Below are 25,395 nucleotides of genomic sequence, written 5' to 3'. Positions count from 1 at the left end.
TCGACCAATCTTCTTGTATTTTCTGTTACTGGTACCCATCCATGATTTTTTGATTTGTAATTTCTTCTTGAGATACTTTGTCATTTTTTACTTCATTTATTTTGAATTTTGGTAAGTTATTCTAAAATCACAATCTTTGTTCATTGACTAGATCGATTTTCACGTTTCGAAGTTGTCCATTATACAGCCTTTCGTTGTAAATTGGACGAATTTGTTGCTGTCTGTAACTTTTCAATGAATTTATCAATTTTTGCTCTTTTTGCAACGAACCGATAAGATCCAGTTATCTCTTCAGGAGAGAGGATTCGTTCGACAACTTTCGGAATAATAGCAGATGGAGCTGGAGCATAAGTTCCATAACCAGCAGATGGTGGCATTGTTGGCATTGCGCCAACAATAGAGTCAACTTTAGCTGGTTGGATAGCAGTATTTCCAGTATTTGTAGTACTAACTGGAGGCAATCGAAGACTTGATAAATCTCCTTGAATATTTATTGGATTGGTTGGACCATTGGTTGCGAAACGGTCGATATGAGTGTCATATTTATCAAGAGCTCCATCATTTTGGCGACGAGATGGAAGGAAGTCTGAAAATGAAATCGGTAGTTTTTGAATTCCTAAAGAATCTTACTCTGATAGTTTTTGATTGTAGGAGATTGTCTTATCTGATTTCCACTTGGAATCAGAACTTGTGGAAGATTCTGTGATCCGTTCTCAATGAACTTTGATAACTAAAAATAGGTAATTCGTAAGATATTGCAAGAATATGACTCACAGCAGTCGGCAAATAATTAGTGCTTCTCGAAAGAAATTTTGCAGCGTCTGACCACATTGCAGGATTCAGAATTCCAAGTTCATTTTGACCTGTTTTCGTGTGATCCACTGCTCCAACTGTACGGGGCAATGGACCTTCTGCAATCTTTGCTCCTTTCTGAACAATGGAACTTATGATACTATCGAAGTTTGGATTCTCTAGAAGACTTCTGAGACCAGCTGCTTGGTTTCTGATTGTGGGTTCAATCTAAAAACGGATTTTTTTTTAATTTGAAGGAGCAATGAGAACTTACAGGTCTAGTTGGCGGAAGATCCGGGAAGAGCATATTTTGTTGATTTCCACTGATCGACTGGGGATGAATTTGAATCCGTTTTTCTTGTGGCTGGAATGGCATATTAACACGTGGAACCATCACTGGATCTGGAATGAAAATAGGAAACTTGATAACGGGTTTCGATCGAAATTACCTTCTGGAAAAGAGATTTTCTGCTCGAAATGTCTCTCTTCTTCTTGACTTTCTTGTCTTTCCGGAATCATGAATCTCGGTTTATTTTCCGTGAGTTCCGTGTTTTTTGGAATTGCAAATGAAGGAGGAAGTGAAGTCACATCAATCTAAAATTATTAAAATCCCCTAGTAGACATTCAGATAAACTCACTGGTTTTTCAGGTTGCTCGAATGTTGCTCCATCAAGTTTTGGAGGTGATTCCTGGAGAATTTCGAGAATCTGTCTTTGATATGAAGAAGGAAGAGCTGAATAAAAACCTAGAAAAGATTTGCATGAAAGGATTTCAAATTTCAGATTATCTACAGTAATCTTAACATGAGAAATGAAATATTCTCAATAGAAAAGATCTCACTCACCTCCCAGAGCCATTTCGATTTGTTGAACTCTTTCGTTACCACTCAACCCTCCAGAGGTAGAAATCGTCTTGATCTTTTGAGCTGTCTGAAAACTCCTTTTTTCCATTTAAATAGATCAGTCAATTTTTCATTCTTACACTGTACAATTCTGGTGGTAGTTGACTCATTTTCTTGCTCAATTCTCCTTCTTTTTTCTTCTGAATTTTATCATAAATTTCTCGAATTTGATGCATTACTCTCGGAGTAATTGTTCCCTTTTCCAGAAGAAAAACTGAAGTTTCAGCCATTTTTTGGATTGGAGCTTTGTTGCATGATGACATTACAGCATGAATGTATTGAACAATTGCCGGATCTGTTATGTGTTCGGAAGCAAGTTTTGTCGCAGATTCAGCAAATTCAATGTCGCAATCCGTGGAAATCTAGAAAAATAATATGTGATAGGAAACAACGACCATGGATCAAAAATTCCTCTAATTTTTTAATACTAAATTTTCAAGTAAGCTTATAAATTATTTCAAAGGATCGACGCGCTCAACTCTGAAGTTATTTTCAAAAATTCATTTCGTAACCTGAGTATTCAACAGTCTTCATATCTTCTCCTAATCTAATTAAAAAAAAAACGAACCCTTGAAATGAGAGCATCTATCCAAACGGGAACTAGTAATAAAATAAGAAGAAGAAGACGTTGAGCAGCGTAGATATTCAAATCTTTGAGAATCATCATAACATGCTGAAAATGGAAAATGACGGCATCCAAATGGCGAAACGATGATGTTGCTTCACAACGGCACGCGGTCCGGTTTTACTCTTCAGGGATTTGTGTGGATTTGAGAAGACCGTAATAACCGGTTAGCTAGATGGATGGGTTGAGAGAGGAACGAAAAGTAGCATATGAGGAGAGCGAGAGAGAGAAAGTATGTACACTTTCAATATACGAGGAACATACTTGGCAAGTTTGGAGAAAGTTATGGAAAAAGAGTGAATTGAGGAAAAAAGTTGTGGAAAAGTAAAAAGGAAAGAAAGTGAAATCGCAGAAGAAATGAAAGAAGACTTTGCTCGATGAGACTATACGGATGTGGTGAGTATATACCTGAATGAGAAATGCGGGAATGAATTTCAACAATGTTTGCATTTCTGTTCCTTGTAACTTGATGCCAACTGACCATCCCTCCCATATGAAAGAGATGAAAACGAACACTTGTCTGTGAGGTGACGTGGTTTCCAGGTAGACATATATTATTTATTTTATTAATCAAAAGAAGGGAACCTGTAACAAGAAAACAATTGAGCAAACAAGAAAAACTGGGTAAAAATATGAGTTGGAAGCAGAAGCCGGCTCACAAACCAAAACTGGACGGGTTCGTGAACCAGATTTGGTACGAACGTACGCCACGCGACATCTGGAAACGGTGGAAATATTCTAGAATTAGAAAGAAAAACACTCACTTTTTAGGAGTTTGTTTCCTCTTTTTCATCTGATCAATTGGTCTCGGCCGATAGATTTGAGGAGGTAATGATGGATATTTCGATGGTTCCGGTGTCGTCGTTGTTGGTTCTGGAGTTGTTGTAGTTGTCGTCGTCGTGGATGGTGATTCTGTTGTCGTCGTCGTTGTGGTGGTGGTTGTAGTCGTGGTAAATGGAGGAATTGTCACAATGACACGTGGAGGGAGGGCTCCTCCATTTGCTGGTGGTGGTGGAACAATCAAATCCATTTCTGTCGGATCACAAGTTTCTTTATCTGGAGCTACGAAGCAGCAGCAGATTGTGTGACCTTGATGATGATAACAACGATCGCCGTCGCGGGATTGGTGAACGAGGAGGCAGTATCGATAGAATTCATTATTCAAGTGACGATAGACACAGTACGTGGATTGCTTTGGCTCCAACTCGAATACTTCTTGGCCGTCTGAAATCAATTATTGTTTTTCGAAAATTTCTATGAGCTCACCGTCATCATACGTATGTTTTGTGTTCCATGTTTTACTTTTCGATGAAACAGATGGAGTTGTAGTCTTTGGTTTCGGAGTAGTAGTTGTTGTTGTAGTTGTCATTGGTTTTGTTGTGGTGAGATCTTCTGAGAAATTCAGATATACTTGAATTCGGGGAGATCAATTTTAACTCACCCAATGACATTGGCAATTTCAAACTAGGTAATGTTGGTTTCGAAGTTGTACTGGTCGAGGTTTCAACCGGTGGTTCTCTGGTTATCAATTCGAGATCTGTATCTTCAAAGTTAAGCTGAAACGGAATAATAAAATTATGGATTTCTCATAATGTTGATCTACCTCGACAGCGTTGACATAATCGTCTTCATCTTCAATATAATCGTTTAATGCAAGTCTTTTGTATCGGTTTTTCGAGTCTTCTTCTGAATCCAATTTTTTTTTAAAGTCATTTTCTCTGTTAGACCTCACCTTCATAATCATCATACTCCTCTTCATGAACAGCGTGTAAAAGGCATCCAACAGCTCCAGGAGCACAAGTTTTACCTTGACAACTAACTGGAGGAGCGGAGTTTTCTTCTGAAATTCAAACGTTCGGAAGGAATCTGACTGATAACTTACGAAGAGAAAACGTTGGGGAAGTGACTAATCTCTGGAGTGTTGAATGGAAAAGTGCACAACAGAATCGGATTTCAGTATTCTCCAGGAGTTCTAGTTTAATGTCATACTGAAATATAGGAAATGTTAAAAGGTGGGAAAGGATTGATTGTGTACCTCTTGAACAACATATTTGATGAAGGATGGGTTGAGTTTATCTACTGGAATTGTGGTGCATTTCGGTATGGCTCCACACATTTCAGAGAATCCTGGCTGAAAATTTAAAAATGTGAAACCTAATTCGGAGAGGCGTGGTTTGTGTTTCAAGTTATAATAAACAGGACTTTGAAAACGTTCAATTTCTTATTTAGCTCCATTTTTCAAAACTAGTTTCCAAGTTTTTTTTCAATTCGACAGATCCGATAACTTTGTTAAAATATCGAAAACATACGAATCCTATGTAATCATCGGAATCTTGAACTTCTCCAGAATCTTCGGAAAGAATTCCTCCATCAACACAGTCATAAACTCCTGTTGTTGGATTTCCATTCTTCTGATCACCGCTCGAAAATTCAAAGTATCCACAAGAAGTTGAAGACGTCGGACATTGATTCGTCGCTTGAGCTGCTTTCGAGAAACGACGACCTTGCCGACACATTAACTGAAAACATATGGAATATCCGAAACATTCTCTTTTTCAACTCACTTTCACATTATACGGAGCCAATGGAATCTCACTCCAAACTTCTGCAGAGATGAGATTTATAAAGAAGATAATGGAGAGAAGCAGGAGACAATAAAATCTATTTGATTGGAAGACCATCGATTCGTTATTTTCAGATCATTGGCAGTTTTTGTCTGGAATTTAGAAGAAGGTTGGTTATGATACAAGTAACGGAAAGGGTCGAACAACAAAAAACAATGATTTTGAAAGTATTCGGAGAGCAAGATGCTCCCTCCTTTTCGTTTACAATGTGATACTACTGGTCAGAAAAGAAATAGAATGAAAGATGAAGAGATTCAGATTATTACAATGATATCTACGAATTGATGTGTCTGTCCTATGTCAATTGTCACACAAGACTATTCTTACAAGTTCCATCAGAAGACAGTATAAATATTTTGGATTTCTTTTGTTTTGAACTGATTTCTATGATTCATTCGAGAGAAAAATTATGTGTAAAGTGAGCAGAATCAATAGGATGACTAATATTATTTCATTTAGAATTATTTCAGGATGAAATTATAATTTGATAAATTTCTAGGTAGAATCTGTTAGTTTAGGAAATTTAGAAATCCAGGAAGATGCCCTGGATCCGGAATCCACAGACTACTAAATTCTATACACAGAAGGCAATGTAGAATAATTTCAAACCTTCTCCACTGTTAATGATCACCTGGATTTCATTTTGGAAATTGAAAACTTGAAAAGCAAAAAAAACAAAAATGAGTGGAATTCTATGCTTTCTTCCGCCTGAGAGCCGAGATTTCTGAATTTCCGCAGAGCGAAAACTGGCTCACTCATTTCAACAGCTGTCGATTTTGACGGCAAAAAGATGACCAAGGAGTGGCGAAAAACAGACATTCCGCAGTGTACTTTCGTGCTATCAAGACAAATGTGCTTCGGCTTCGAAATATCGAATCGTATTTCAGACCACCAACACTTCTTCATAATTTGCACAGACGTTGTGAGGAATGCGATTAAGATGCGAATCTTTCGAAGCTTTTCCAAAAAAATCGGTCCCGCTAGAAGTTGAATACTGTTAACAACGATAATTCTGAAACATGTTTTAATTTTGCATATCAAACAATACAAGTTTTCCACAAGGTTTATTGATTGAAAATGTGGGTGGATGGAAAGGGACATGAAAAATTGGGGAGTATGCATCAGTTCCACGGAGCAGACAATCAAGTCATATTTTAATTTAAGTTTACCAGTTTCACGAAGATTACATATGAATATATAGTGGAGAAGTTCTCATAATAAAAACATTTGGAAGAGAAAGTCAAAACCGGGTGATTGGGGAGCACACAGAAAATAATGATAATGATGAGAATAAAGGGTACATGAAATCTACACTGAATGAATAAAACAACGACTACCCAACCTTTTAGGGACAGATAAACACGCAAATTTGGAGGACAATGGAAATTTTCACAGTGGGGATCTACACGTCATCACAGTGATTTCTCATAATTGAGACAATTGCACATGAAAAATCAGGGAGGGTGGGACAAAATATCAAAATTTCACAAGAAAAAATGAGAAAGAAATGAAATTAAAGTGACATGAAATGAGAAGGGAATTATTCAAACTGTACAAAAAGGGTGCAATGAATAGAAATATAAAAATATCTTTACAATATAGGTTTAAAAGCTCAACGTATCACCCCGCGCCTCGTTGTCAGCAGAAGCAAGAGTTGGAAGCCCCTCGTTGCGGGTTCTATTCGTAGGCTCAGCGAATGGATCACGGAATGGATCCTCCATCTGATGGTCTCCTTCCTCAGTGGTACGACGATAAATTGGGTTGTCAAAGTTGAGAGAAGTGAAAGGACGAGATCCCATTCGGCGGCGAACCATCACAAATCCACCAGCAGCAATTCCACCGACGCAGAGCAAAAGGAAGATTGTGAACATTGAGAATCCAGATTTAGTATCAAGGTCGGCTGCAATAGGTTCAAATTAGTTAATATGTTTTTTCATTCATACTTACCGAGACATTCCATTGCAGCAGAAACAGTACTTCCTTCACAGGCACACGAAAAAGGTCTATCGTGCCAAGTCTTCTCTTCAGTACGATCAGACTCTCTGTAGACGGCACGTGGAAGACAGAGATGATCGCAAGCGGCGTTCTCGCATTTATCTTGTATTTTTGGTTGAGCTTGTTTATGGTAGATTCGGACTGTCATTGGAGATTTCACTTTTTCCATAACAGTTTGAATGTCGGCTCCGGTGAACTGAAATATTCTCAAGTGTTGTAAAAAGGTAAAAATTCAGATTAGATAGTTACCTTGTTAACAGTGATAACTCCATCGTGCTCCCAGTCGGTGTAGAAAAGTCGGTCTTCAAATACAGCCATTGAGAATGGATGGCGGAGATATTCATGGGAATGCAAGACAGTCTTGATGTTCTTTCCCCAGTAATCACAACTGAAAATCGACTTGATCTTGGCATCAGCCCAGTACACACGCTTGTCAACGTAATCCAACGCTAATCCATTTGGCCAAACGACACGATCTCCCTCGACGATAACTACACGATGTTGCCCATCCATTCCGGATCGTTCGATTCTTGCCTTCTTTCCCCAATCGGTCCAGAAGATGAGCCCAACCTCTGGATCAACTGCAATAGCTCTCGGCTCTTCCAAGTCGGAAGAATATAGAACACGCTGTTTTCCTGTTTTCATATCGAGCACATTGATCTGATCTAGGCCACCATCTGTCCAGAAGAGCAAATCGTGAACCCAGTCGACAGCAAGTCCATCAGGGGTATGAATCTTATCACCGGATAGAATAACTTCGTGCTTCTTGTCACACATTTCAGTTCCGAGGAATGCATCCGAAACATTTCCAATATAGCAACGTAAGATCTGTTTCGACATGACATCGGACCAAATGAGAGTCTGAATGAATAAATTAAAGAGTCTATTTGAATAACTTGAATTTACTCACTCCGTTCTTGATGTGGAAATCCATCGCAACTGCTGAACCTGGCTTGCTAGAGACAGGGAAATGCATTTTGTTTACGAGATCAAATTGTCTAATGGTATGACGGTTGGTGAGAAGAACAAGAGGATCACCTCCCATGGCTCGACATCTGTTAGCAACACCTCTCGATCCGGTTTTGGTCTCACCGAAGCTCAATTGATATCCAGCGTGACAAGCACATCGGTAAGATCCGGGAGTATTCAAACAAATCTGGTCACAAACTCCTGGAGTTTCACATTCGATGATGTCTGGAAATTTAAATTATCAAAACGACGTTCTCAAACTTTATAGTTTGCTTGCTCAGCTGTGCTCTTGGACAATCAAAGTCCAGCAGCAGCTATTACTATTCGGAAAAGCCTTCTCTATTTTTTTTTCGTTATGTTTGTTCTCGCACTAAACCATCAATCTTGCTCACAGTTACTCACCAACGCACTGCTTGTTTTCGAGTTTGTATCCATCTTTGCAATGACAAACTGTTGAATTTGTAATGTATGATGGACGGCATACGCATCCTTCAGAACCGGTCTTGCACATTTCTGAAATTAATTTTACAAAATGAATGTATTGGTCCGGGTTAAAATTACTTGTGCTAGTTGCAGTTGGTCCACAAACTGACATATTTCCATCTCCACAATCGTAACGAGCGCTCGAGCACAACTTGGTCATTTCCAGACACTGCAGAGGAGTGGACGGACATGTGTATTCGCTTCCTTCTTTGCACGTTGCTATAATAAAGACGGTTTGCATATATTTTCATACAATAAAAACTTACCGGGGGTGGTGGCATTGCAATTCTTCTCGTCACCTCCATCAGGACATTCTTCTTCTCCGTTACACCGGGAAGATTGGGGAAGACAAATGACATGACCAGATTCAGCACCATAGGCTCCGTAAGTAGCAGGACACGTGTATTCATCCTTTTTGCACTCAGTATTGACGCCAACACATTCGTCTTCATCGGAACCATCACTGCAGTCTAGTTCACCATCACAAACGAACGCCTTGTTGATGCATTTGTTAGAAGATTTACACGCAAACTCCTGCAAAATAGATAATAAGAAAAACATTATTTAATTGAGTAGACATTCGCACTCCTAACTATGATTATAGGTCACAGAGCAATTACACATACTATACTTAATCCTATAATGATCATATTGCATATGCAGGTGTTCTACCCGTTAACCTACCTCAGCCAACTTGCATGTATGTTGAATTTTGGTGCAATTTCTTTCGTCGGAATGATCCTTGCAATCGACCTCGGAATCACAACGCCATCTCGATGGGATGCATTCCCCAGAACCACACTGAAATGATAAATAATAATTTTATCACGAAATATTTTTAATCAGCATAATGACCACTATCCAGACAAACGCGGTGCGGGGGAGACAAGCTGATAATAAAAGAGCGTTTCGTACTTCGTCCACTTCCCTTTTTATCAATGGATTGGCTATTGCAAACTACCTAACACTCGATACTCTAACCCTTCTAAACATTTCAACAAGGGACAAACAAACAATCCACCACATTGCGCATAAACATTCTCCCAAATTTGATAAACATTATTTAGATCCCTTACCTTCCACATCTCGCCGGGTGGGCACTGGTTCACAGTTTGGTTGCAGTTTGATGGTGCACTTTGTGATTCGTCTGAACCATCGGAGCAGTCTTCCTCTCCATCACACACCCAATTCTTGAAGATACAGTGTCCGTTTGCGCATCTTCAAATCAAACAGTCATTTTCTAGGTTATGTCAAAGTGGTATAATTGGGTCAGCGGGAGAGATTGAAACTAAAGATTAAAGTATTCAGGAGACATACTGGAAGTTGTTTTCCGGACACTTCGTCGCCTTCGTTGTACAGTTCATCTCGTCTTTTCCGTTGGTACAATCCCTCTGACCGTCACACACCCATGTTTGTGGGATACACAGACTGTAATCTCCAGATAGCTCTTCGCACTGGAATTGATTTTCTTGGCAAGAAACATCTGGAAATAATTTGTATGAACAATAAATCAGATTTACTACGTACTCTTGCATTGGTATTCATCAGATTTATCCTCACAGTCGAACTCTCCATCGCAAACCCAATTTTCAGGAATGCACTTGAATCGCTCAAGAGATGACCGAACGGATGTCACATCGCCACATTTGTGTTCTTTCTCACCACAAACTTCTGAAAACTCTTTTATGATTTAAGGAATTTTCATTATGTATTACTTGGACAATTCTTTTCGTCTTCTTCGTTCTGACAGTCGATATCTCCATCGCAACGCCAGGACATCGGAATGCATCGACCGTCTTGGCATTTGAATGCATGTTCCGGATCGCATACTGAAAATTATAACAATGTTCTTAGAATGAAATCAACATTTTGTTTTTGTACTGGTTATGACTCATTCGTCGAATCAAGAGAAATGTTGCGAAATCGAAAGAAACTGTTCTTCTTCGTCTTCTTCCAGATGCTTCTTTCAGTAAACAATACTCACCGCCTTTAGATGCTCCCATGGCAATTTGTGCTCCAATCGACATCGTCACAAAAGTGATGAGAATAATACCCGTGAGGGTGTGAAAACTCCTCATTTTGGCACTTCTGATTGTCGATTCGTTTCTTGTTTTAGGAGATCTGAACAACTGAACAATTGATATCAATGATGAGAAACGAGCCTATGCAGCAAAAAGAAACGGGAAGATAGTTAACAAAAAGTGAGCGAAAACGGAGCAGACGAAGGGAAACAGAGAGTCGATTGTCGCACAGTTTGTTTGATAAAGCAGTAACGAAAAGTGGGCGGGACTACCTCAAACAAATGACGACGGTCGAAATGAAATGAGAAAACGGTGGAAGAAAAAGTGAAGAAGCAGGAAAGAAAGCGAGTCAGCGTATATGGCGTGGAAAAGAGAACTAGAGCGAGAGTGCGCGTGGGTCCATCGGACTATCTGTTGGTCTGTAGAGGTGGAAGAGGATAGAATGGATAGAGTGAGGGAGTGAGGTGGTCGTTGTTTACTCCGCAAAAAGGGAGTACGATGGAGCGCGTTTCGAAAACAGCATGGGAGGCCAAGTACGTGCGGCCGGGCGTGTAGATGGTTAGAGAAAACGGCTTCGACGGAGACACCAGGCTGTTTTTTTCGGTTTTCAGTCACTTTTCATACGAGTTCGACATCGATTGGTCCCCCTCACACGTGATTTATTTCGCAATTTTTGTGATGATCGAACTCAGCTTCCCATGATTTATTTCTATTTTGTTCCGGGTCGTTCCGAAAGAAAATAAAGAAATCGATTTCTATGAACGAAAAATTTTGAGAAGAAAGCAGGTGTTACTTAAAATTTGTGCAAGCACCTGATTATTTAAGAGAGCAAAACTAAACATTATACTCACAAATAAGAAGAGGTTTTGAGCCTGCTTCATAGAGAGAATTGGTGGAAATATACTGGAAATCCCACGAGTAGACAAAAAGAAATGACAAAAAATGGCTTCGAGGGTGTTGTTTTTCAATGTCACAAGAACGAATTTTGGAGAGACGGGTCGGACCTCTAACACGTTTCTCAATTATACTAAAGAAACAAATTTTACGAAAGAGAGAAAATTCGCACCCGAAATAAAGGAAAAACGGCGAAGGGAAACACTGATAAATCAGAAAGGAAACAAGCCGGACACTTTTTTTGTGTTTCTGGAAACAATTTTGACAAACAAAACAACAATGGAACGGCCCCGCCTTTAAATGAATCATTGGATCATGTGATAAACTGTAAAAATGGAAGAAAAAAGAGAAACGATTTCAGCAAAAGTGAAATTTAAGATCTGATGAAATAAATTTTAATTAAATTTCCAAACTTTTCCGCTTCGGTGTTTGCGTACTTCTGCAGAGCTCTGAAATACCGTAGTCGGAAATAAATTCGAGAAGCGAGTGTGAACAACGAGCGTTATTTATCAGCTATTTGAAGCTTCAAATTCAAAGAGAAAACAGTATTTGCCGATCAACGATTATGATTTTTTTCCAGAATTTTATTCTGTAAACAAATAAAACTGATAGTCATGCTATATAAAAAGGAATTGGGCTACCCATTCATTTTTCATCACAAAAGAAGTATAAAAACGATGGCCCGAAGACAATGTTGGGAAAAGTTCTGAAAATAAAAGCGAAACAAGAAAAGAAACATTCTAGATATCATATGGGGGTGAATCATTGGGTGTGGCGGACCCGCTGTCAGGAAAATTGAACACAATTTCTTCGGAGAGCGACGGAGAAACGCTGTGAGCACTGGACATTGATGATTTTCTGGAATATTCTATTCTCATTAGCGTCTCATTTCTTATCAACAATGAAACTTGCAGATTATCGCAAATAACCTGATAAGAATTGACAAGGTCAAGCACCTTTACACGAAAAATTTCGGAGAAAATTAAACTGAAAAAGGTGATTGAAGAAATCAAAGTATTACCTTGATATGGTTAGTTGCTGGCATGATACAGACTTGTGAATTGGAATGTTTGAGGTTACTGCGACTGACTTTCTTCGACGAGTTGGAGGGGGAAGAAGGAGACAGAGTTTCGGGCGTTCTTCAGTTACAACTATCTCTGGCAAGAAGCCAAGATGGGAATTGCATCGAACAGGCAGGTTGATTTCAAGAAGATGAGGAGTTGGGGCACTGGAAATCCTGATACATTTCAAATTTTTGTTTTGTTCTATTAGATCTAGACATTTTGTAACACTCTGATCTGTTTATTACTTACCTACAAACACTTTGACGAGTAGAACTTGCACCGGATCTTGTTTCATCTTCCACCTGAATTGCTTGTTGGCTCATTGAGAAAGGAACATTCAAACTGTTTTCATTCTTATAAGATCTAGTTGAATCTGAAAGAAATAACTTGATGTATAGTCATGCTATTCTGAAGTTGTATTACCTGAATGGGTCGGAGGTGTCTCTGCCATCGAACTTTTACTCCTCTTCGAACTTCTCGATAGACTTCTCATACTTCGATTCTTCAGATTGTTTATCCAGTCTTGTGCCTTCTTTTTTGCTTCTCTGAAATACAAAAAAGAATGAAATTGAGAAAAAAAGAAAAGTAATTCACTTCATTTTTATTTTCCTCCTCTCATATTCGTCCACTTCAACTCGCATTTTCATTGTGGACATCATCAGAGTTACCTGAAAATAATATTTGTATTTTTGGAGAAGATTGTCTTCGAACCACAAATAAATGTTATTCAAATTCTCTGGATTTGTACGAAAAAGAGAGAAAAGAGATTCTTCTGACCGACTACTATTCGTAGAAGTGTTTGAAGTGAGAATTCGATCGAGTTACAGAGAACTTCGCATGAGAAAATAATAATGAGAATGAACAGGGTACTGTAGCAATTCTAGTATGAATCAGGTGTTGGGAAAAAGAGAAAAAAGACAAACTGTCAAAAAACGCGGTTAGTTGTCAGATGTTTTAATCTAATTCAAAAAGAAAAGGGTAGATTTGTTGTCTGTCTTTTCATTTATGCCTTTTTTTCATTTTCGAATAAAATGTTGAATAATTTCTCCAATTACACTCCGATTCTAGGTTTCTAGTTAATTTCTAGTCTGAAACTCAACATATTATTAATTTTTGAAATCCAAAAGGTCGACTTTTACCATGTGCTCACATTGCTCACAGCCCATTCATTATCTCTCCAATTTCAATCTCAACCTTGTCATTTTTTCCCCTAAACCCACCTGTTCATCAACACTTTGATGTGGTCGAATCGATCGGAACATCAAGAGAACAATGACGGAAGCGAATGCTCCGATTATCGTCACAGCGTACATATCAGCACCGAATTTATTGTCCTGAAATTAAATTTTTGTTGGAATTCGTCACCAGACATTGTTTGTTTTAATTCTTTGTTTCCTACGGCTTCATTCAACTTTCTTTTTTTGTATTCCGGAACTTACTCATCACGAAAGTTAGAAGCTTCAGTAGGCCGATTTAAAAGAAAGTGAGGATTTCAGAATAATCTAACTAATATCGTAACCTACCTGAGCAGCTTGAGCATGAAGTTGATTTCTGAGAAACTTGGCAGTATGGATGACATTTAGAGTGCAGTTCAAATCGAGTATCGTATCCGATCCATTCAACGATGGAATTCGAAGCATGAAGAGAAATAATGAAAATCCAAAAAAAGAAAAGCTGGAATTTTCAGATGGGAGCTGTGAGAACCGAATGAATGACGGCTTAAGGCAGAGATAAAAAAGATAAAGAAGGAGATATAGAATAGAAAAGAGGAGTTAGAGAAACGGAAGAAGGGAAGTAACCAAGGGAACCAACCTTCAGAGGCGGAACCAAGAAAAAGAGAAACGAGAGAACAAGATTTTTGCAAAAGGAAGAAGAAGAATTGGAAGAAAGAAAATAGGATTAAAAAGAACCTCGTGAGATATTTTTTCTTGTCGTCGGGTATTTTATATTCTAGAATCATTTATTTTCAGTTTCATTTGTATTTCATTTCGTGAGTAGAAAGAAAGAAGAAGAGTCAATGATTCAAGTGGAAGCTTCAGAGAGTCATGATGATGTTGTGTACGTTTTTTAAAACGGGATAAAGTCGAAAATCTAAATTCTTAATAGAAAATAAAGACGATTAACGGCGGGGGTGAGAACAGAGCGGATGTTTGGTTTGAGAAGCACAGGAAGTTTTATAATGAGAGATTAGAAAATTGGAATGCGAAAAAAAAGTGAAGACGATGACGCGTGTTTTGCAGTGTACTCGAAGGAGGAATCGTGGTTCCAGCAATGAAAAAGTACACTCCTCCTCTGAAAGATCGAAATGGATCAGAATATCTTCATATGAATGAACTATTTCGAGGACGTTTTACAGTTAAAGTACACTGATTCTTAGTTTAAATCACTGCTGAAAAAATAGTCTTCAGGGTTTAATCGGTCGTGGAGGTTACGGTCAAATCTATCATGCATCTGATCCAGTGTTTCCCGAAGATGTCGTCATCAAAATAGAACCAGTTGTTAGACGTGGAAGTACGAGTAAAAGAATGCTTCTGGAGCAGAAGATACTGTATCGTTTGCAAGGAAGACCCCATGTTCCGATTATGTGTGCTTCTGGACATACAGATCAACTAAATTTTATTGGTTTGCTTTCATTTTGAAGTTCCAGGTGCTGAAAGTTGATTTTCAGTTATGCAACTTCTCGGGCCAAATATTGGAGATTTGAAGAAACGTAGTCCGGTGAAACGTCTCAGTCCAAGTACAGTATCTCGAATTATTATTCAGGTATCTACTCCTTATTCATTGAAAATTCAGGTATAGTCTATGGTTTTCTCAGGGAATCGCTGCTCTTCGCGATGTTCACTCGTTAGGATATATTCATCGAGATGTGAAACCAGCTAATATGTGTTTCGGAATAACACAAAACGTGAGAGAATTCTCATGTCGCCCGATATAAAAACCCTTCTTCCAGACTCGCCACGTATTGAAATTAGTCGATTATGGACTTGTTAGAAGATATATGAATCCAGATGGAACACGTAGAAAGCCACGTTTAAAACCTGGATTCCGTGGAACTCTCCGTTATGTTTCTGTTCGTGTTCATGACCGAAAAGATCAAAGTCCAGCGGATGATTTCGTTTCAATGGCGTACTCTGGTGTCGAGTTGCTTCTTGTGAATCTTCCATGGAAACTCTCGAGTATTGAGGATCTCAAAAATGCAAAAGAGGAATTTGTATGCATATATTTTTGTACCTTTTAGTTCTTTAAGAATACATTTTCAGCAGCAACCGAATTCTCCGTTCCTCCAACTCACCGGCGCTCACTATACATTGTTTTGTGCAGCTGTTTTCAGCCTTCGCTCTAGTGATGAACCAGATCATTCTGCTCTACAGGCTCTTCTTTTGGTTGGAAAAGAGTTTTGAAAGAACTTTCAAAACAAAAATTTTCAGGAAATGATGGGTGACAAAACAATGAAAGATGCTTACGACTGGGAAGAAAATTATAGAGATGCATGTGGAAGTGAGGAAAGATAACATTTATTCTGAAAGATTGATATTTCAGGCGTGAGCTCAGACCTCAAGGACTTTGGAGAACTTTGAACTGACTGAATACTGAACTTGAAAGAATGAATATAAAGAAATTTTTGAGAATACGCTTGACAATGCATTCACAAGGAAGAGTTTTCGCAAGCCTTATCGAATATGAATGTGTTTCTTTAGCATGCGATCGTCATATTCGAGTAGATATAAAATATGATGTGTTTGAGTTTTTAGTACTGAAAAAATAAATTACTTTAATATTTGAACTTCGGTTAATAAAAACAAATTGTGTGTAGAAGATTTCTTTTCGGTTGCGCCTCTTCTAAGTCTGTGATGATTTGATCAATTTCTTCTTCGAAATCATGACTTTTCTCCAACTTGGTGCACAGCTCGGCAACGAAGAATGCACCGAATGTTGCTTCTTCAGCATTATCTTCAATGTCAATGTTGATGACATGTACTGGATTTCCCGATGTTCCAACTCTACGGTTCAAGAAGTCAATAACCTGAAATAAATATTCAATTTCTTGACTTTTACAGAACATTCAACGAATACCTGATCGAATACACGTTCTTCTAAACATAAAATAACGTCAAACTCGCGAGTTTCGGCTTGAAAACGTTGTGGGCGAGTTTTGATTCGACGATTTCGGTCCACCATGAACAGAAGTCCATTTTGTCTGTATCTGAAATTAAGAGAAGTTAGCATTCTAATGTAGTCTTTTTTGTTCTTACAAATCCTTATCTTTGTTGGTTAAATCGGCAAAAATATCATCATAGGTGGTCGGTCCGAACTCGTAACAATTGGGCTTATCGATTGTTGGGCCAGGCATTTTCACTTGGGTTCCTGAGCCATAAGACTCTATGTTGAATCCACGTTTTCTGAAAGTTCGAAAAATTTAAACAGATAACAGATAACAATTACATACTTCAAAATCAGATGTGCCTCCATGGACCGATTCATATTACTTGAGCAGCTGACGGCGAAACGAAGTTTTGATGGATATTCCATTTTGAACACTGAAGAAAATGGTGTGAATAAGGAAAAATGTGGAACCGAGGTAATTTCAGAAAGGTTGAAATATGAAGGATATATATGAATCTTAATGCATATCTTAGCTGGATTTCCACTGCAAAAGAAGAATTATCATCGGAAAAACAACAAAATATACCGATAAATACATCCAATAAATTCGAAACAGTTGTCCGAGCGGACTACACGTTCTTTGGTTTATTAGGCCATTGAATCAAATTCTAGTCCTCAAAATGGCGGGTGTTCAAAAATATTTTTTTCAGACGTTTTCTTGTCAAGCTGGATTATTTCCATGGGGTTTTTTATTTTGATGATCTCCAAGTTTTAATAGGATTTATAATAAAACATTCAACAAAAAAACAATATTTGCAAGTTTCAACAGGAAGTCATATGAAAATTTTCCCCTATCAGTGGAGCACTTCAAGATAATTAATGAGAACTCTTGTAAAAATACAATCTATGAAATGTCAGATTAAAAGGATGCAACAATTAGAATCACATTCAACTCCGCCCATTTCCTTGTCGCGGGAGAGTGCACAACAGGTGCTCCGACGGGCAGCTTCTTTCAATACAAACACGCGATTTGGCACCTTTCCCCATTTCTTTTGGAGCCGACACAAATTTGTTCAATTTACCAAATAAAAGTTGTCATTGTTGAATTGAAATCAAAGAAACCGAAAAAGCATTTTGTTCAATTTCAAATGTCGACATGAGACCAACTATTTCGTTTTTCTTCTTTCTTCTCTCGATTACTGTATGGAGTTTGGATGGAAGTTGCTTGAAACCACGTCCCACTCGTTCATATATTCACAGTCTTTTTGAAAATTCTGATGTAATTGTGGCTGGTATTATCAATGGAATTTCATATCGAGTTGATTCCTTGTATATTGAGGTATTAATTTCAGTTCTAATACGTTTCAATTTCAACTCTATTTAGAATATTACTGTAATTCCTGGAAGAATCTACAAAGGACGAGAGTACATCGAAGAGAATAAGAATATTGTAATCAGTAATATTCTCGAAACAGAAGTGAGTAATTTTTATTATTCTCAATTTAAACTGGTTTCACATTTCCAGCCATGTGCTCATCGTCTTCTCGCTTCTGATGTCAGAATATTTGCTCTGACAAATCAACAAGGCTCATTTCTTCTAGATGCTCCGATGATACGTGTCAGCCTTCCAATTTTTGATACTTTGTACACAATATCTAGAAAGCAGGCACATCGGAAAAGGAGAAGAACCAAACAAGGTAAGTGGATAGTGTTCCAAAAAATAAAAACAGAAATTCGTTTCGTGTTATCTGAGAACTTAAACTTAATTAGAACCGTTCCTTTTATCATGGCCGTTCTATTTTTTTGTTGTCCTTATCGTTTTTCAAGTAAGTGTCGTTTCTAAAAACGCCACAATCCGTCTGAATAGATATTCAACGCTTGATTCCTAAATACCTCATAACATTCATACTATATTTTACAGCTGTTTGTGAAGCGTCATTATGTCCATTTGGATCAAAATGTGGATTGAAAACAGGAGTCTGTGAATGCAAAGCAAAATGTCGAGTTGTAACAGACGTAGTCTGCGGATCTGACCATGTATCATACTCATCATTCTGTCATTTATCAGTAAGAAGTTGTGTGTTGGCAAAGAAAGGAGTCCGTCTTCGAGTTGCTGCTAAAGGCCCATGTAGTGAGTTGTCAATTAGTCATCTTCCCATCTGACGCTTCTTCTAGCAATCATATTGTATTCTTCGTATTCGCCCAATTATACTCTCTCATTTGTCATCTGCTCCATCCATTGGTCCGTATGATTTGAAAGAAGAACAGAAGAAAATATGTTCTTTTATTCAACATGTTTCGCGCGTTTCTCTTCTCTTCCTTCTCATTCATTGTTTGTGGTTTGGCTACTGCTTCACTGACCGAAACGACCCGGCCAAACAGGGCCGGAAGAGCAGCACACGCACACCTGCCAAGATAGGAAGGAACCCTTTTGTAGAAACAGTAATCCTAAGAATATACAAAGAACACTTTGAAGGAATGAGCAGAATATTATGCGAACAAACGATAGACAAAGTGGTTTGAAAGTGTGAGAGAATGGAAATGTTCAAGTGTTTATGGAATCGAATAGTTCTTGAGATGTTATGAGAAATTGAGTAAGTGATAAGTAGTTTTGAGTGATATACAGTAATCTAACCAGATGTGCAGGGAGATACGAGTGTTTCGGGATATAGTACCTTTAACTGAAGTCATCTGCTTTCGGCAGATTAGAAAAAAGTTAACCATGGAGCTCAAATTTTCCAATTTATACGGGCTTCCTCACACCCAGAACTACCTGACATCAGACAAATCCCCCAGAAAAAATTCTGCCACCAGTTTTTCGTTGGAGTCATCCGAATCATCACTTCCTGATTCTCAATGATACATGAATGGTTGATAACGAGAAAAGTTTCAAACATCTACGATTTCCGTTTCATTCAAAATGTGCCATCCATCTTTGAAGGACAACTCGTTATCCCATCGAAACTCGTTGAGTAGTTTTGAAGAGGTTCGTCTCTTTTGACGATAAGAAGAGAAAGAGATGTGTCAGGAGACAAATTAGATTCAAGCCTTCTCCTTCTTCTTCTTGTCCCCAGAGTATTCACACTTTCTCCCTTTTTCGAACTTCTTCCACTATTTCTCGTGACAATGTACACTCCTCCGTTCTCTCTTCTTTATCTATTCGCAACAATATCTCTAGTTTTTGGATGTTACAAGTATCCGAAAGGTGACAATCAAAACAAAACAAGCCCAGAAAAGAACATGTTCCAGAGAAACGATATCCATGTGAAGATCTGAGATGTGGACCAGGAGAGGACTGTGTAGTGAATCAAATAAATGGAATCCTTTTGGCTCAATGCGTGTGCCCAACTCAATGTCCTAATTACGGTGATTCCGTTGAATCGTCACCTGTCTGCTCATCTCACGGTGTTGATTACCAATCTTCGTGTCATCTGAGACATCACGCTTGTGAATCAAAGACAAATATAACAGTCAAGTTTTATGGTAGATGCGGTGCGTAGTCACTCCTGTTATTGACACCTTTCTGATACATTATTATTTATTTCAGACCCTTGCCACGGTCATAAATGTCCAAATGGTCAGACATGTCAACTGGGAATTGATAGAAGACCCGAGTGCAGATGTAGTGAGCAATGCTCTATGAATAGTGCACATGTTTGTGGAACAGACGGAAAAACGTAAGTTGAATCTTCCTCAAAGTTCGGGTATTGAATAATTCCAGATACTTGAACGAGTGCTTCTTGAAATTGGCTGCTTGCAAAGAACAAAAAGATATTATAATTTGGAAGAGAGGAAACTGTGATGAAGTTGGAAGTCCATGTGAGAAAATGGAGTGTGGATTCTGGGGAAGTTGTGTTGTGAAACCGGATAGAACTGCTGAATGTGAATGTCCCTCGAAGTGTGAAGATGTGATGAGACCTGTTTGTGCAACGGTAAAACAATTCGGAAAGTTAAAGAGCTTTAAAAATTTAGAAAATTCCAGAATGGAGAAACATTTGATAATGAATGTGAAATGAAAAGAAAAAGTTGTGAGACAAAAGCGATGATCAAAGTGAAACATCAAGGAACTTGCGGTAAAATTTTAGATTTCAATTGAATCTGAGCCAGTTCATTTTTCAGGAATCGGAGTCTGCGCAACTTTCAATTCGTGCAAGAAACCACAAGTATGCGTGGCAGTAGATGGAAAACCGAAATGTGTCTGTCCCTCGTGTACTGATGAACTGAAAGAAGTGTGTGGAAGTGATGGGAAAACATATTCGAATGAATGCAAACTCCGAAATTCTGCTTGTCTGACACAGAAGGATATCTTTGTAAAGTACAACTCAGTTTGCGGTAATTATTCTTGACAAAACTATTTTGAAAAAAAAGATTTTTCAGAAGGTTGCAAAGACAAGAAATGTGATTTCTATTCAACTTGTGTAGTCGGAGACAATCACAAACCAGAATGTAAATGTCCCGATGACTGTCCATTGTACTCAATGGGACAAGGGAAAGAAGTATGTGGAACTGATGCAGTGACATATTCATCTGAATGCCATCTGAGAAAATCTGCATGTCATCAGAAGAAGTTTATTGTGATGGCGTTCGAAGGGAAATGTGGTAAGTTTGGGCAACAGAGAAAATAGAGAGAATATGCTCAAGTCAACGCGAATCCATTGCAGACGAATGCCTTCATGTTCAGTGCCGTTACGGAGAAGAATGTCGTGGCGGAGTCTGTATCTGCTCCTACAATTGCCCTGCAAATCCGCCTCTTTCTGCGAGAATTTGTGGAGAGAATGGAGTACTGTACCCCTCTCTCTGCCATCTTCAACTGGCATCTTGTCAAAAAGGAGCCCCGATTTCTGAAATGCCTCCAGCTCATTGCCACTCTGCACAAACTACATTCCCAGGTTTGAGCATGGTCCGAAATTGGTCCGAATTCTGTCTTTCTGTTCCGATTGCAACGTGGATTTCTCTATTTCTCTCGAGTTAGCATGGTGTCTGGTCTCACTTCTCAAATTCGCTCTATTCATTTCAACTTCTCGTTTCGATTAGTTCTCTATTAGTTAATTTTGGAACCGCGCCGCCCGTGCGTGTGCTCTTTCGGTGCCACGTGTCATAATGGAGTATGTACATGTCCAACATGCAATCTTTCTTCGAAATATCCAATATGTGGATCTGATGGAATAGTATATGAGAATCAGTGTCAACTGAACACCATTTCTTGTCGAGACCAGAGAGAAATCCACGTTCTTCCACTAATTTCTCAATGCAGTAACAAAGATGGTTCGAAGATTTCGTGGAAGAGGAAAAAGGGTTGAGAATGAAATTTCAGATTCTTGTGAATGTAATCGAGTTGGCTCGTTTGGTCATAACTGTGATGAATCAGGACAATGCAAGTGTCGACCGGGAGTTGCTGGAATGAAATGTGATCATTGTCTTCCTTCATTCTGGGGAATTCATCTGATTGCTCAAGGAGCATTGTCTTGTAGACGTGAGTCTTTTTAATTGAGAGGAGATGACGAACTGTAGAAATTCAGCCTGTGGATGTAGTGCTTTCGGATCAGCCAGATCTGATTGTGAGCAAACAACTGGAAAATGTGAGTGTAAAAATGGAGCGTTGGGAGACAAATGCAACCTCTGCCCGAATGGATTTATGATGGCTGCAGAAGGATGTGTACCGACTACTGACTACAAAACACCGAGGTTTTTATATAAATCTTAAAATAAATCTAATTGAGAATTTTCAGAGATTGCCATTCTCTTCGTTGTTTCCACGGAGCAAAGTGTGTTCCATCCCCAGCAAGTTTCCCAGATTGCGTATGCCCACAGACATGTAATATGGATCATCTTGGAGTTGTTGCCAATATGACAGTCTGTGGATCTGATGGAACAACTTATTCGAATCTTTGTGAATTGAAAATGTTCGCTTGTAAACATCAGATGGACGTTGTTCCGGTGTCAATGGGAATATGTGATGACGGTTTGTCTCTAGAATTGAGTGGTGGCTTATAATCAGTTTTCAGAAAGTTTCGAAGTGCTTGATCGTCTGCAAAGAGAACAAAACTCGGAGGAAAAACGACTGGGATCACCATGTACACAACATGAAGAGTGTGAAAAAGTTGTTTTTTGTAAGGAAAAGTCGAAAATCAAATTGAAAATATTCAGCTATCTGCTCAGTGTATCACTCGCCCAGGAAGAAAATCAGTTTGTGATTGTGGAGAAGGATGGAAGAGTCATCAAGGATTATGTGTTGAGATTTCAAAGAAAAGGAGTGAGAATTAAAGACAGAAGTTTTAAAAATTTTAACTTTTCTAGAATACGACCAACTTGAGTTGACAACAGACCTAGATTCGGATTGGTTTGTAGTGAGAAAGGATGTGAGAAGATTCTCCAAACTTTCCATGCACGTAAGCTCTTTTGTTCGTTGTGTTCAACACAAAAATATTATACAAATTTCAGATTCATTTGAAAGAGAAACGAGAGGGAACACTGATTCGAATGATGACAGAAGACAAAAAAGATTTGGAAATCGTTCACGAAAACCGGCGGATCGTGATCAAGTATGTACAGTTTTTGGGAATAGAATCTAACCAAGAATGAAAACAAGAACTAGAATAAAAGTAACACAGAAGAAAGTAGCAAAAGCAACCAGAGCGACCATGAATATCGAGACATGATGACCAAATGATTCAGCGTCTTCTGGGGACATACAGCATGGTAGCCAACCGCATTCTAGCTTTTTAGGTGGATTCGAGAGCTGAAAATATTAGATTTTGGATATGGTTAAATGACTCCGAGTCCTTGTTTTGTAACTATTTTTAAGCAAGAATTCGAACTCGAGACGTCAGTTAGTACTTTACCAAAAATAGTTTATAGGACTTTTTCATCTGTTTCTGCTGACGTTTTAAACATTTTAGTACCCATTTTAATACCTCCTAGTCCACTTTTAATTGAGAACCCAAACGAATTCAACATCGATGTTCTCTCAAAAAAACAGCTAACCTTTCCAAAAATAGATTTCTGCAAAACAGAAATAAAATGAACTCACCACGCTTTCATCAGAATCATGTCGAACTCTCTTGAATTCTACACTTGCTCCGGGCTTTCTTGAAAAATCAATAACAATCGAATGTCTTCCACTCATTTTTAATACGGGAAAATGATAAGAAAACACAAAAGAATCATCGCAACAATTTCTTCTTATCAGTTGAAATGGAATTAAAAATTGTTTCAGAGTTGGCAAAGCACGAGTCGAATCTTTGCAGACGATCGCTTATAATGTTAGCTTGGAGGTGACAGAATATCAGGAAGTTTTAGCTGTGAACAAGTTTTTTATTTTCAGTTGAAATGGAGACGGAATGAAGTTCATTTCAAGTTGAATGGTGAAATCCAGAAGAACACTTTCGAAGATGTTCTTGACTCTCCCGTGAAGAAAATTTTCATTGCGACCGATGGAAAATGGACGAAAAATCGTCTGAATGCTATAATTGGATTCTTGGAAATTGATGATGCTCCTGTTAGAATCGATGACGTGAAACCGTTCTGTATGGATTTGATGTTTTTTAATGATTTTCAATACTAATTTTTCAGATATGCCACCAGAAATCTCTCGGATTGTGAGATTTAAAGAGAATGGATACTTGAAATATGAAAACTTGAACATGGATGTTCGAGAGAAAACCTTTGTTGAAATCTCATTCAGACCTTACCGAACAAATGGTACATATTTATTCTCTTCTCCTTAATCACTCATTTCTCTTTTTTCAGGTCTTCTATTCTATTGGTCTGTTCCATCAGATCCCCACACCGACTTCATCGCCTTCGCTATGATCGACGCAAAGCCGCATTTCGTGTATGAGCTTGGATCCGGATTATCCTATATTCGGTATCTTAAAACACTTTGAAAAAATCTAGAATCTCATGATATTTCAGCGGTGAGCCGATTCCATTGAACTCTTGGCATACTGTACGGATTGAGAGATTTGCGAAAGATGTGTCAATGTTTGTAAATGGAACGCTTGTCAAGAAACACACGTCACAAAGTAAAAATGCACATTTGGACATTGTCAAGAAGGATGTGCTGTTTGTTGGATTCGTACCAGATGGAGAGATTTCACATAAAGTTCGAAAACTGAATGTTCCATTCGAAGGAGAGCTGCAAGAGTTGAAAATTAATGAGCTGCCAATCAATTTGATCTCTGTAAGTTTCAGTTTTATTAATTACACAAAACAAAAACAAAAAGCGAGCAATTAAAGTTTTAGTACTTTCCAATTAAGAGTATCTTCCAACGTTTCCCACCCTCACTTGTCCCTTTTTTCTTTTGAAAAGTCAGGCATCAGACTCCAACTTTCTCTGGAATCCATTGAAAAGGAATTCTGAAAACAAGTCTACAATTGAAATGGAGTCATGAGATTTCATTAGTTTAAGTGTAAATTTATTAATAATTGATGAGAAGAAAAAGAAAAGAAAATGTAGAAGGCGTTGCAAGAAAGTAAATGTCTGCAAAGCAGCTGACAGGGGGTAACGTGGAATAGAAATGTTCCCATTTTAGGTAGATTAAATGGCCTGACATCGACCAAAGAGTTGAGGTTATTCTGGGATCAGACACATTGAAACAAGATGATGTTAGTTGGTGAGAAGAGGAAGGAAGGAGGATGTAGTTTCTTGATGAATTAGAAGAGTTTAAAGATTCCAGATGATTGATGTAACCATCAGAAAGTAGGATATCGCATCATAAAGTTGGTTTCTGGACTTCATAAAGATGATCAATAGTCAAACTTCCGAGAAAAGCTTTTCACTCTGAACAGAATCAGATTCAGACTGTCTACCTTTGAAATCATTTACGGAGTGTTATGTTTCCTCGCTCAACCTAACGAAGTTCTCAAAGCGAGGTGGTGCTAGACCAAATTCCTCTTGATTCACTACAACCCCCTAAAGATG

The 25,395-nt window shown here is 38.3% G+C and overlaps 7 protein-coding genes across 7 annotated transcripts; 2 read left to right on the top strand and 5 right to left on the bottom strand.

Moving 5' to 3' along the window:
- Window positions 1-127: 127 nt before the first annotated feature.
- GCK72_006351 (uncharacterized protein) lies at window positions 128-4,999 on the bottom strand (the record flags this gene model as incomplete). The annotated part of the gene is made up of 20 exons (XM_053725591.1): window positions 128-221; window positions 271-586; window positions 631-730; window positions 775-1,020; window positions 1,067-1,194; window positions 1,242-1,386; window positions 1,431-1,525; window positions 1,637-1,721; window positions 1,774-2,055; window positions 2,262-2,366; window positions 2,982-3,036; window positions 3,083-3,542; window positions 3,585-3,710; window positions 3,760-3,874; window positions 3,922-4,004; window positions 4,051-4,158; window positions 4,201-4,306; window positions 4,354-4,449; window positions 4,628-4,837; window positions 4,883-4,999. 20 exons carry the CDS (start codon window positions 4,997-4,999, stop codon window positions 128-130), a joined length of 3,072 nt encoding a protein of 1,023 aa, XP_053589785.1.
- A 1,547-nt stretch (window positions 5,000-6,546) lies between these two features.
- Window positions 6,547-10,467, bottom strand: GCK72_006350 (uncharacterized protein; the record flags this gene model as incomplete). The annotated part of the gene is made up of 13 exons (XM_053725590.1): window positions 6,547-6,842; window positions 6,890-7,133; window positions 7,187-7,798; window positions 7,848-8,131; window positions 8,309-8,419; window positions 8,468-8,608; window positions 8,656-8,923; window positions 9,074-9,190; window positions 9,466-9,607; window positions 9,707-9,872; window positions 9,917-10,060; window positions 10,105-10,218; window positions 10,374-10,467. 13 exons carry the CDS (start codon window positions 10,465-10,467, stop codon window positions 6,547-6,549), a joined length of 2,733 nt encoding a protein of 910 aa, XP_053589784.1.
- Window positions 10,468-12,044: 1,577 nt separating this feature from the next.
- GCK72_006349 (uncharacterized protein) lies at window positions 12,045-14,008 on the bottom strand (the record flags this gene model as incomplete). The annotated part of the gene is made up of 7 exons (XM_003113808.2): window positions 12,045-12,162; window positions 12,326-12,532; window positions 12,618-12,741; window positions 12,792-12,913; window positions 12,963-13,036; window positions 13,589-13,702; window positions 13,892-14,008. The coding sequence occupies 7 exons, from the start codon at window positions 14,006-14,008 to the stop codon at window positions 12,045-12,047; spliced, it is 876 nt and encodes a 291-aa protein (XP_003113856.2).
- Window positions 14,009-14,639: 631 nt separating this feature from the next.
- Window positions 14,640-15,946, top strand: GCK72_006348 (uncharacterized protein; the record flags this gene model as incomplete). The annotated part of the gene is made up of 8 exons (XM_003113871.2): window positions 14,640-14,729; window positions 14,777-14,990; window positions 15,037-15,131; window positions 15,184-15,273; window positions 15,319-15,579; window positions 15,629-15,751; window positions 15,797-15,866; window positions 15,909-15,946. 8 exons carry the CDS (start codon window positions 14,640-14,642, stop codon window positions 15,944-15,946), a joined length of 981 nt encoding a protein of 326 aa, XP_003113919.2.
- Window positions 15,947-16,158: 212 nt separating this feature from the next.
- Window positions 16,159-16,898, bottom strand: GCK72_006347 (uncharacterized protein; the record flags this gene model as incomplete). The annotated part of the gene is made up of 4 exons (XM_003113730.2): window positions 16,159-16,392; window positions 16,443-16,572; window positions 16,622-16,768; window positions 16,816-16,898. 4 exons carry the CDS (start codon window positions 16,896-16,898, stop codon window positions 16,159-16,161), a joined length of 594 nt encoding a protein of 197 aa, XP_003113778.2.
- A 730-nt stretch (window positions 16,899-17,628) lies between these two features.
- On the top strand, window positions 17,629-25,091 carry GCK72_006345 (uncharacterized protein; the record flags this gene model as incomplete). Its single annotated transcript, XM_053725588.1, has 24 exons — window positions 17,629-17,811; window positions 17,857-17,949; window positions 17,998-18,169; window positions 18,394-18,603; window positions 19,722-19,964; window positions 20,020-20,149; window positions 20,194-20,404; window positions 20,455-20,545; window positions 20,592-20,804; window positions 20,850-21,071; window positions 21,134-21,361; window positions 21,727-21,945; window positions 21,992-22,157; window positions 22,202-22,434; window positions 22,478-22,572; window positions 22,620-22,725; window positions 22,770-22,861; window positions 22,914-23,014; window positions 23,689-23,746; window positions 23,797-23,998; window positions 24,045-24,173; window positions 24,222-24,339; window positions 24,387-24,654; window positions 25,011-25,091. The coding sequence occupies 24 exons, from the start codon at window positions 17,629-17,631 to the stop codon at window positions 25,089-25,091; spliced, it is 3,864 nt and encodes a 1,287-aa protein (XP_053589782.1).
- Window positions 22,198-23,598, bottom strand: GCK72_006346 (uncharacterized protein; the record flags this gene model as incomplete). The annotated part of the gene is made up of 3 exons (XM_053725589.1): window positions 22,198-22,442; window positions 23,046-23,211; window positions 23,503-23,598. 3 exons carry the CDS (start codon window positions 23,596-23,598, stop codon window positions 22,198-22,200), a joined length of 507 nt encoding a protein of 168 aa, XP_053589783.1.
- Window positions 25,092-25,395: the final 304 nt, after the last annotated feature.

This window comes from Caenorhabditis remanei, chromosome II (genome assembly GCF_010183535.1).
Source record: "Caenorhabditis remanei strain PX506 chromosome II, whole genome shotgun sequence".
NCBI classification, from domain to species: Eukaryota; Metazoa; Nematoda; class Chromadorea; order Rhabditida; family Rhabditidae; genus Caenorhabditis; species Caenorhabditis remanei.
Note: the sequence above shows the minus strand (reverse complement) of the source record. Positions and strands in the feature narration are given on the sequence as shown.